General features: G+C 42.5%; 1 protein-coding gene across 2 annotated transcripts in view; it reads right to left on the bottom strand.

Annotated features, from left to right (window-relative positions):
• Positions 1 to 7,262, bottom strand: part of LOC103281251 (intercellular adhesion molecule 3) — a 55,642-nt gene extending 48,380 nt beyond the window's left edge. For both annotated transcript variants that reach the window (XM_008122427.3, XM_008122428.3), the window contains exon 1: positions 5,785 to 7,262. In XM_008122427.3, the coding sequence (XP_008120634.2) occupies positions 5,785 to 5,842 (58 nt within the window). In that variant the 5' untranslated portion in view covers positions 5,843 to 7,262. The remainder of the gene's footprint in view (positions 1 to 5,784) is intronic.
• Between the last annotated feature and the right edge of the window lie 4,153 nt (positions 7,263 to 11,415).

Raw genomic sequence — 11,415 nt, forward strand, 5'->3', positions numbered from 1 at the left:
AGAAGGCTGAAGAAATCCAACACTTTGCAGATACCCATGATGCTCAGGGATTTTTCAAAGCCACAAAGATCATTTACGGACCAAGAAACCATGGCATACAGCCTCTACGCTCATCAGATGGAACCAAAATTCTGAAGGACAACACATCAATTGCACTGCGTTGGAAAGAGCACTACCAGAACCTGCTGAATCGCAGCTCCAATGTGGCCGAAGAGACCCTCTCACAAATCCCGCAACAACAAACCAGGGATAAGCTTGCAGCACTGCCTAGTTTGGAAGAAGTTAGCAATGCCATTAGCCAACAAAAAAAACAACAAAGCCAGTGGACCTGATGGGATCCCTGCAAAAATCTTCAAAACGGGTGGACCTGAGCTGATACAACAACTCCACCAGCTCATTGAAAAAGTGTGGATGACCGAGAAAATCCCAGCAGACTTCAAGGATGCCACCTATCATCACTCTTTTCAAGAAAGGGGACAGAACAGACTGCGGGAACTATTGCAGTATCTCCCTTCTAACCTCCGCTGGGAAAATCCTCGCAAGAATCCTTTCAAACCGCCTTCTCCCTGTCTCAGAAGACACCCTCCCAGAATCCCAGAATGGCTTCCGTCCCTCCAGAGGAACAGTGGACATGATCTTCACTGCTCGACAGCTCCAAGAAAAATGCAGGGAACAAAACCAACCTCTGTACATGGCATTCATTGACCTTGCAAAGGCATTCGACACAGTGAATCGCAATGCTCTCTGGACCATTCTCCAAAAAATCGGGTGCCCTGACAAATTTTTGAACTTCCTCCGGCTCCTCCATGATGACATGATGGCAACAGTCTTGGACAGCAACGGCTCCCAAAGTGACCCATTTAAGGTGGAATCAGGTGTCAAGCAGGGATATGTTATTGCCTCTACCTTATTTTCCATCTTCACCACTATGATACTTCACCTTGTTGACTGGAAGCTTCCCACCGGAGTGGAAATCATCTATAGGACAGATTGCAAGCTATTTAATCTCAGCAGACCGAAAGCCAAAACCAAGGTCACCACAACATCTGTTATAGAACTCCAATATGCCGCTGACAACGTAGTCTGTGCGTATTCAAAAGAAGACCTATAAGCCACTCTAAACACCTTCGCAGAAGCATACGAGAAGTTCGGCCTCTCATTGACCATCGAGAAAACCACAGTGCTCTTCCAATAGGCACCAGCTAATCCCTCTGCAATGCCAGGAATACAGCTTAATGGTGTAACATTAGAAAACATTGACCATTTCCTCTACCTTGGCAGCCACCTCTCCACAAAAGTCAACATTGACACTGAAATACAACACCGCCTGAGCTCTGCGAGCGCAGCATTTTTCAGAATGAAGCAGAGAGTGTTTGATGACCGGGACATCCGTAGAGATACCAAGGTGCTTGTTTATAAAGCCATTGTCCTCCCAACCCTGCTCTATGCCTGCGAAACGTGGACGGTCTACAGACATCACACCAAACTCCTGGAGCGTTTCCATCAGCATTGCCTCAGAAAAATCCTGCAAATCTCTTGGGAAGACAGGCAGACAAATGTCAGCATGCTGGAAGAAGCAAAGACCACCAACATTGAAGCGATGCTCCTACGCCATCAACTCCGCTGGACTGGCCACGTTGTCCGAATGCCCAATCACCGTCTCCCAAAGCAGTTACTCTACTCCGAATTCAAGAACGGGAAACGTAATGTTGGTGGGCAGGAAAAGAGATTTAAAGATGGACTTAAAAACTGTGGCATAGACACTGACAACTGAGAAGGACAAGACTGATTCTGACTAGTGAAGAAAAAAAAGTGACGACATCTTCAATGCTGCTGAAAATTTAATGATAGATTTAACTGGGAGTGAACCTGACAAGTTGATAGACTTGGAGGGTGGGCTGAAACACCAGGCTTACCCAGTCAATACCATGATTCATTGGGAACAAGAAGCAATGTCTCCCATGTCCTGATCCAACACCCTAGACACTATATCACATTGGCTTTGTCACCAGTCCATATTCACATTCATGTATGAGGAATTCCCCACTACATTCCTTTCCAATGTGTCACTCTCAATAGGGAACATTTTGAGTACAAAGAGCAGAGCATTTACTTCTGGTAAAATGAACAGAATAAGGAGAAGGCCATTCATAGATGCATAGAGCAGGTTGGTTACTTTCATTTCCCACATGCTTTGGAAAGGGTTTTGATTTCAACTCCTATGTTTTTGAAAGAATTTTGGAGTGAGATGGGGAGATAAATGAACTGCTGCATATTGGGACTGTTTTGCAATGATTCTATGAAACCGTAACTCCAAGCTCTGCTATGAATTGCTCCACAGTGTGAACAGAAACAGAGCAATTTCAAGTCTTCATTCCATTGAGAATAGAGAAAAGATACAATATAGATGTCCAACATGAACATTGTTTCCCCCTAGAAGCCAAACCTTCGATGCCAATTTTAAGAATCCCAGCCAGTAATGTTGCCAATGTGACAAATGGAGAAAACAGTGTTACTTAAATCGTTGTGTGATCGACGCCCCCCCAGGACTTTGTAAAAGATAGTTCAAAAATCAAGGCTTTATGTCCTATATTTCATATATTTATAGCAGAAGGTAACTGAGATATTTTACTGTTTGCTGTGATTCCCTGCACAAAAGGTGTTTGACCTTTTAACCTGAGGCAAGAGATAACAACTCCCCTAATCCTTTCCTGAACCAGTGACTCACAAACAAAAGCACTCCCTTTTTTGTTTATCCAGACAAAAGAGTTAGCCAATTTTAAACCACATGCTTTACAATCTTGCCCTTATTTCTCACTGCTTATCTTTCTGCTTTTCCTGTATTCCCCTTGACACACATTTTCCAATATTATTTCCTTGTGCAATGTCTTTTCCTGTTTTGTTGCCAAGCCCAGTTGTAGATTTTCTCTTGTTTTAGAACTATTGACTGGGGAAGGAAACAATTAACTGAGTCGTTAGTTCGCAGGCAGAAGGCCCTTTATCAAAAGCTGGGCTTTGGAATGGGGGCTGACAAGAGGAAAAAGCCAAATGTTGTAGTTCGGACTGCGTGCAGACACGGAGAGGATCATCCAGAGGTCCTCTTGTGCCCTGAGCCATCATATATATATTGAAGGCTGTGGACATTCAAATGAAAACCCCCTTGTCTTTTCCCTTGGATTCTGGACTTTCCTATGAAACTTCATGAACTCATTCTGGACCTTTGGGTGGGTGGGAGTAGGCAATATGATTTCTGGTTCTATGAATGTATTCTATATATTTCTATATATCTCCCTTCCCAAAATGCCTCATATATGAACTTTTAAAATAGGAAATGTCACCTTGGCATGACCCCAGCATTTCGGCACATAATCACACACGCTTAAAGAGGTCTCAATCAAGGCATTTTGCATGAACAATAAGGAATGGCTGTTCCCTTGAACATCTGAGCTTGGCCACTCAAGGTAGAGTGCCTAGAGCAGGGGTCCCCAAACTAAGGCCCGGGGGCCGGATGCGGCCCTCCAAGGTCATTTACCTGGCCCCCGCCCTCATTTATAATATAATATTTTATATCCGTTTTAATAATATAATATATTGTATATACATATTATATTGATAATAATATTATTGTATTTATTTATTTATTTATTTATTTATTTATTTATTACAACATTTATATCCCGCCCTTCTCACCCAACAGGGGACTCAGGGCGGCTTACAATAAAACACACATATTAAACCTGTACAATACACTATAAATCAGTTAAAAATTAACTTACATAAACATTCATAAAACGCATTATAAAATACAGATAGGCGTGTTCAAGTTTAAAAGACTGAGTCTATACAATTTATACAATATAATGCTAATAATAATACCATATAATAATATTAATTATATGTTATATATTACATATAATATTACAGTATAGTGGTATAGTTCAATATAGTAATATATAATGCTAATATTGTGCTATGCTAATAATATAATATACTGTATGTACATACAGCTGCTCTGAGTTCCCTTCAGGGTGAAAAGGGTGGGATATAAGTGTAGTAAATAAATGTAGTAAATGAATAAATAAATAATTTTGGACTTAGGCTCGCCCAAAGTCTGAAATGACTTGAAGACACACAACAACAACAACAATCCTAATTAACCTGACTATCTCATTGGCCAGAAGCAGGCCCACACTTCCTATTGAAATCCTGATAGGTTTATGTTGGTTAAAATTATTTTCATTTTTAAATATTGTATTGTTCTTTCATTGTTATTGTTGTTGTTTTGCACTACTAATAAGATATGTGCAGTGTGCATAGGAATTTTTCCCCCCAAATGATAATTTGGCCCCTCAACAGTCTGAAGGATTGTGGTCTGAAGCCCTCTGCTTTAAAAGTTTGAGGACCCTTGGCCTAGAGTAAAACCCTCCGCCCTCGGAAAGTGGAGATTACCCAAAACCGCCTCACTCCTTTGTCTACACACCTAGCTGATTCCACTGTCAAAAGCCTCACCCATTTGTTTCAATATTCAGCCTTTAGGAAACCGGATTCTGGCGTTTCTGCCAGACACAGATGTATATTCCCACTTCTGCAGAACAATATTTGGTTGGCTTGAGAACCCCAGGGGATCTCGCTAGCCATTATTGTCCTCCATGAATCACTTAAACCCACCCAAAAAACCATCCCTGGTTCATTGTTTCCCGCCCGGCCTGCCTCCCTGCTCCTGACTGGCTGAGGGGCCAAACTGCCTCCCCCTCCCACTGTTAGCAACAACCAATCAGCGTGAGGCTGGTCTGAAGGGACGGCCGTAGGAAATCCAAAGTTGACGCCCTGTTTTTATGTTATAAAAAGTGTTGTAATGTGTTATGTGACATGGCTCCTTGACGAACGATCGTGGGTGTCATCCTTTTCAGCTGAACTGAATAAACAACTCGGTCTTCTTTCTTCACGTCTGAGGGTGAGATGTTGTAGCGAGAAACCTTGATCTTTAGCGGCTCTCCCCTTGCCAGGATCCTCGGACCCATGGCCGGGGGCTGGAGCTAGGGTTCCCTCCCAAAGAAGGGGACCCCCCAAAATCATAACTCGATATCAGTTTATGTAGTAAAGGAATTTTCAACAGGGTGCTGCCGGTTACTTGGTTGGATGATAAGCAGCCCTAGTTAAAATTCTCTCTCCTATACAAATCCTCAATATCAAAGATCTTCCTCCAATTTTGGGCCAACCAGTCTTGCCTGCTGTTGCCATTTCCTCATCTAGGCATTCAAAAAGGCCAGAAGTGGCACTGTAGTGAAAAAAATATAGGAGATAGGTGCTTTTTTAAAGGTTCTACTGGGATCGACTGAGATCCCATCTTCGGACACTCTACTCAGAGAAAGGAATGGTTAAGATGCAGTATGGACATTGATTCATTGATAACTCAGCCCAGCTTTTTAGAGTTGCCTTTTTGACTAAGGTTTCTAATGTAAAATTACATTTGGTAATTAAAGTACACATTGCTTCAGCTTTCATATACATACATATTGCCATATAGGAAACTGTCAAAACTAAGGTATTTCTACAAATTGCAAACCTAGCAACAGGGATATGTTTGCATATCCTTTCTGACATGGAAGTGATATCACTGTGCAAAATTCATCACATGTAAAAATCACACAAATACAAACACCCTTTGTGACATTTGGTATCATCTTTCATTTGGTGCTCTTGGAATTATAGAGTTTCCAGGTTGACCACACATTTAAGAGTTTCCAAAATTACCCCTTTTAATGGATTACATTTTGGACTCACCCAAAGGCAGGCAGAAACTAAGAAGGCAGGCTATGTTGAGTAGCAGGATAGCAGTCATCTTTACCGAACTAAGGCAGCAAAATGAAGATCACTCAGGGACAGTGGAGATTTCCCAGCTAGCGTTGTGAGTGAAAGAAGCACTGAGAAGCATTACTCTTGTGGAAATTCAGTTCAGGAAATAAGCATTTCCTTTGCCCCACCCTCCATCTGACTCATCCAAGGACCTGTTGATTTTGAATTTTCGGCCTTGCCCAAACAATGCCCCCCTACAAAAAGTGAGAGAGAGAGGTGTGAGAGAAAATAACACTTGAAGCTCTGGGGGGAATCTGTGCCAGGTTTAGCTGGCATAGATTATTGCTTTCCTTCGGATTCAATACCTAGTAAACCATAGATAAATATGTAAGCAGTTCAGTTTGATTTTGAACACATTTGAAGACTGTTTCAATCTCTGGAATTAACAGCTATGATCCAATTCCCTAGTACTTTGAGGACTGTATGTAAAAATAATTAACCAGCCCTTCTTAAGGAAACAAATCAGTTGAACGTTTATTTATAGTTGGCCCTCTGTATCGACAAGTTCTGCATCCATGGATTCAATCGACCACGGCTTGGGAAAAACATTACATTCCAAAAAAGCAAATGCTGCTTTTTCAACACACTATACTAGATACCTATCAGAAGAGAATTTGTTGTTTATTTGTTCAGTCACTTCCAACTCTTCGTGACCTCATGGACCAGCCCCCGCCAGAGCTTCCTGTCTGCCACTCCCAGCTCCTTCAAGGTCAAGCCAGTCATTTCAAGGATACCATCCATCCATCTTGCTCTTGGTCGGCCCCTCTTTCTTTTTCCTTCCATTTTCCCTAGCATCATTCTCTTCTCCAAACTTTCCTGTCTTCTCATGATGTGGCCAAAGTACTTCATCTTTGCCTCTAATATCCTTCCCTCCAGAGAGCCGCCGGGCATTATTTCCTCAAGTACAGACTGGTTGGATCTTCTTGCAGTCCAAGGCACTCTCAGAATTTTCCTCCAACACCACAGTTCAAATGCGTCTATCATCCTTCGCTTAGCCTTCCTCAGAAGAGAATACTGGAACCAAAAGCTTCCCCCCAGAATGATCAATCTTAAAATTTGTAGTTCTGAGTATTAAAAATTGCCACCAATGTATTGATTTAAATATTCAGAACAGCTTAGAATCATAATTTTTAAGAACTGAAATATAGGCAGTCCCCGAGTTACAAACATCCGACTCCTAGTTAAGAATGGGGTGAACCTACAGAAAGTGAGAAAAATCTGCCCATCAGAAGGGAATTCACTCCTGGAAGACATATCATGGGGAAAAGGCATCTCCACTGAAGCTTTCTCACCAACAAGCCATATTTTTCAAAATCCAATTATCAAAGGGACAGAAAGTGAGGTGAAATCTGACAGACAGCAAAACAAACACTATAGAGGTGTGTGTTCTCTCTCTCCCCCCCCCCCCCCTCTGGACCTGGACCTGGACCTGGATTTACACTTAAAAATGTACCTGTTCCGACCTACAAACAAATTCAGCTGGAGAACGAATCTAAGAACCTAACTTGCTCATAACTTGGGGACTGCCTATAATGCTTTTCAATCAAGGAAAACATTATTAGCACAATCACTTTGTATTCTGGCTCTAATCCTGTACTTTCAACAGCATCCCGATACAAACGAAATGAAGGGAATAAATGTTGGGTCTCATTTTCGGAGAAAGGCAGGATATGAACCAAATAAATAAAAAAGGAGGATAAGTCCGTTTCTCCCACTTTTTGATGAGTCCAGTTGCTGTAAAAGACACAGAGCTGGAATTCAAAGCACAAGTTCTAGCACAAGGGATACCAATTCTTTTGGGGGACATTTCACCTTAAAAAAACTCCACTGAATCCACAGTGAATTACTGTATGTACTCGTGTATGAGTTAGTATGAGTCATGTATTTGTTGAGAACAGGTTTTGGGGACAAAATTATAAGTTTTGATAGATAGTCTGGATACATTTTTTTCAATAAGAGTTGCAAACTGGGTAGATGCAGGGAATGCCAAGGATGTAGTGTATCTGGATTTCAGTAAGGCCTATGACAAGGTCCCTTATGACCTTCTGGCAAACAAACTAGTCAAATGTGGGCTAGGCAAAACTACGGTTAGGTGGATCTCTAATTGGCTAAGTAAACATCTTTATTAATGACTTAGATGAAGGGTTAGAAGGCATGATCATCAAGTTTGCAGACAACACCAAATTGGGAGGAATGGCCAATACTCCAGAAGACAAGAGCAGAATTCAAAATGATCTTGACAGATTAGAGAGATGGACTTTTTTTTCGTGTCAGGAGCAACTGGAGTTGCTTCTGGAGTGAGAGAATTGGCCGTCTGCAAGGACGTTGCCCAGGGGACACCCGGATGTTTTGACGTTTTTACCATCCTTGTGGGAGGCTTCTCTCATGTCCCCGCATGGAGCTGGAGCTGATAGAGGGAGCTCATCCACACTCTCCCCAGGTGGGATTCGAACCTGGCAGCTTTCAGGTCAGCAACCCAACCTTCAAGTCACTTAGTCCACTACGCCATCTGGGGGCTCCGAGAGATGGACTAAAACTTTTTTTTTCACACTTACTGCTGTAGAACCAGGCATCCCCCATATTGTATCTTTGCATTTCATTTTTTTTCTGCCTAAGTGGAGTATCTTGCATTTGTCCCTGTTGATTTTGTTAGTTTTAGAGAGATGGACTAAAACTAACAAAATCAACAGGGACAAATGCAAGATACTCCACTTAGGCAGAAAAAAAATGAAATGCAAAGATACAATATGGGGGATGCCTGGTTCTACAGCAGTAAGTGTGAAAAAGATCTTGGAGTTCTCATGGACAACAAATTAAACATGAGCCAACAATGTCATGTGGCAGCTAAAAAGTCGAATGAGATTTTGGCCTGCATCAATAAGGAGTATAGTGTCTAGATCCAAGGAAGTCAAGCTACCCCTCTATTCTGCCTTGGTCAGACCACACCTGGAATACTGTGTCCAATTCTGTGCATCGCAATTTAAGGAAGATGTTGAGAAAATGGAATGTATCCAGAGGAGGGCAACTAAAAAGATCAAGGGTCTGGAGAACAAGCCCTACGAGGAGTGACTTAAAGAACTGGGCATGTTTAGCCTGCAGAAGAGAAGGCTGAGAGAAGACATGACAGTCATATATAAATATGTGAGGGGAAATCATAGGGAGTAGGGAGAAAGCTTGTTTTTTCTGCCCTGGAGACTAGGATGCAGAACAGCTTCAAACTACAGGAAAGGAGATTCCACCTGAACATCAGGAAGAACTTCTTCACTGTGAGAGCTGTTCAGCAGTGGAACTCTCTGCCCTGGAGTGTGGTGGAGGCTCCTTCTTTGGAGACTTTTAAACAGAGGGCAGATGGCCATCTGTCGGGGGTGCTTTGAAAGCGATTTTCCCGCTTCGTGGCAGGGGGTTGGACTGGATGGCCCACAAGGTCTCTTCCAACTCTATGATCCTATGAAATCTAAGATGTTTCTGCAGCGAGAGAAAAGGAGCAAGATTGCACCAGGGAGGTGGCTGCCACCAATTTCCCATCCAAGTATTCAAAAAGCCCAGAAACAGCACAAAGATGGAGAGAAAAGAGGGATTAAGTACTTTTTTTAAGGTTCTCCGGGGCTGCACTAGGTTCTTCCTTTTGCCACTTTACTCACAGAATGGCATGGTTCCTTTATATGGGTTAAGGTACAGTATTCACAAAGATCCATGGATAAATAGACTCAGTTTTTGGGGTTGATTTTTTAATTAACATTTCTAAACTTACACATGAGGATATAGGGTACTTACTCTTTTCATAAGCACACTTGCACAACCTCTGCCCTACTGAGGAAAATACTGCACACCAGACACAATATGGTCCATTTGGCCTCATTAGACCTAGTTTTGCTATTTCTTCTTCATCATCTTGTTCTTCTTCTTATGTTTATTTATGTCCCACTTTATCTCTCCCGGAGGAGACTCAAAGCAGTTTACATTAAAAGTATGACATAATTTAAAATATACCAATATGCAAACATTGAAATAGAATTAAACAGTATTAAAAATTCAGTTAACATCCATTAAAACATGTTCAAAGCTAAAATCCACAGCATCCCCTGACATAATCTTAAAAACTTTCATCTTTAAAAGCCTGTCTGAATGAGGTTTTAGCCTCCTACCAGGACAGCAGGGAGGGAGCCATTCTGGTTTCCCTGGACAGAAAGGGAGTTCAAGAGTGGAGGGGCAGCCACCAAGAAGGAAGGCCCGCTCTCTCATTCCCACCAACAGAGCTTGAGATGAAGGTGGGACTGAGAAAAGGGCCTCTCCTCTTCAGGGCCCGCACGGGTTTGTACAAGGGGATGCACTCAGCCAAACAGCCCGGACCTGAACCTACTTAGCTCAGATCTGACAAATGGGGAGAGGCAAATTGGCGAAAATACTATAAAGCTTGATGAAACAGCTGATAGTTATATTGTGATTGTCATAAAAAGCCAGGCAGTCACAAACTGCACATACCTGTTCTCATAAGAACGAGGATCTTGTTTTGAAACTAAAGGCTTTAACAGATTTTCTCCCTTTATTTTTATACCGTACATACTGTACATACAGATGGGGGGGGGGGGCGGCGCTATTTATAAAAGGAAGTGACACAACATTTGAGCCTGTTCTGGGCAAATCCACAAATTCATCATCTTACATCTACTTCCATTTAAAAATATTGCAGTTGTTGGATGCCAACAAGCAATACAAGAAAAGCATTCTTCTTCTTCAAACAGGGACTTGATTAAATCTCTGTGAATTCCTGGTTCATTGTTTGGCTCTAAAAGAGTTTCCATTCAAAGGAAAATGGTAGCAAAACACCAGAAATTGAGACTGGCTTTGGTCCTCTGAAGAGCCGCAACATATTGTATGGTCTTCAGGACATCGGATCTGGCGATGGTGGTCCATGCCTTAGTTACCTCTAAATTGGATTATTGCAATACGCTCTACGTGGGGCTGCCCTTGAAGACGGCCCAAAAATTGCAATTAGTCCAGCGTTCAGCCAGACTTCTAACTGGAGCAAATTACAGGGTGCGTTCAACGCCACTGTTCAAGGAGCTCAATTGGCTGCCGTTTATTTTTCGAGCCCAATTCAAGATGCAGGTGATCACCTACAAAGTCCTAAACGGTTTGGGACCCACCTACCTTCGTGACCGCATTTCCCCCTATGAACCTACGCTCGTCGGGGGAGGCCCTCCTCTCGATCCCACCACCCTCGCAGTCACAGGGAGAGGGCCTTCTCCATCATGGCCCCTCGGCTCTGGAACCCTCTTCCCAGGGAGATCAGGCAGGCCCCTACCCTCCTTACTTTTCAGAAGAGTCTGAAAACCTGGCTCTTCCTACAGGCCTTTGGCGATTGACTTCCACAGCAAAGGATTGACCATTTTTATTTTTACCGCACTTTATTCTTTTAGCCGGCCATAGTCCCCTTTGTTTATGCCTTCCCCAGCACTTTAATGGTTTTGTATCGTCCTCTCCCCGACTGTATCTGATACTACTAGCACTTTTATGGCCCAGTTTTTAGGAGCCAATCCAGGATTTTATCAAGCATGT

This window comes from Anolis carolinensis, chromosome 2 (assembly GCF_035594765.1).
Source record: "Anolis carolinensis isolate JA03-04 chromosome 2, rAnoCar3.1.pri, whole genome shotgun sequence".
Classification (NCBI taxonomy): Eukaryota; Metazoa; Chordata; class Lepidosauria; order Squamata; family Dactyloidae; genus Anolis; species Anolis carolinensis.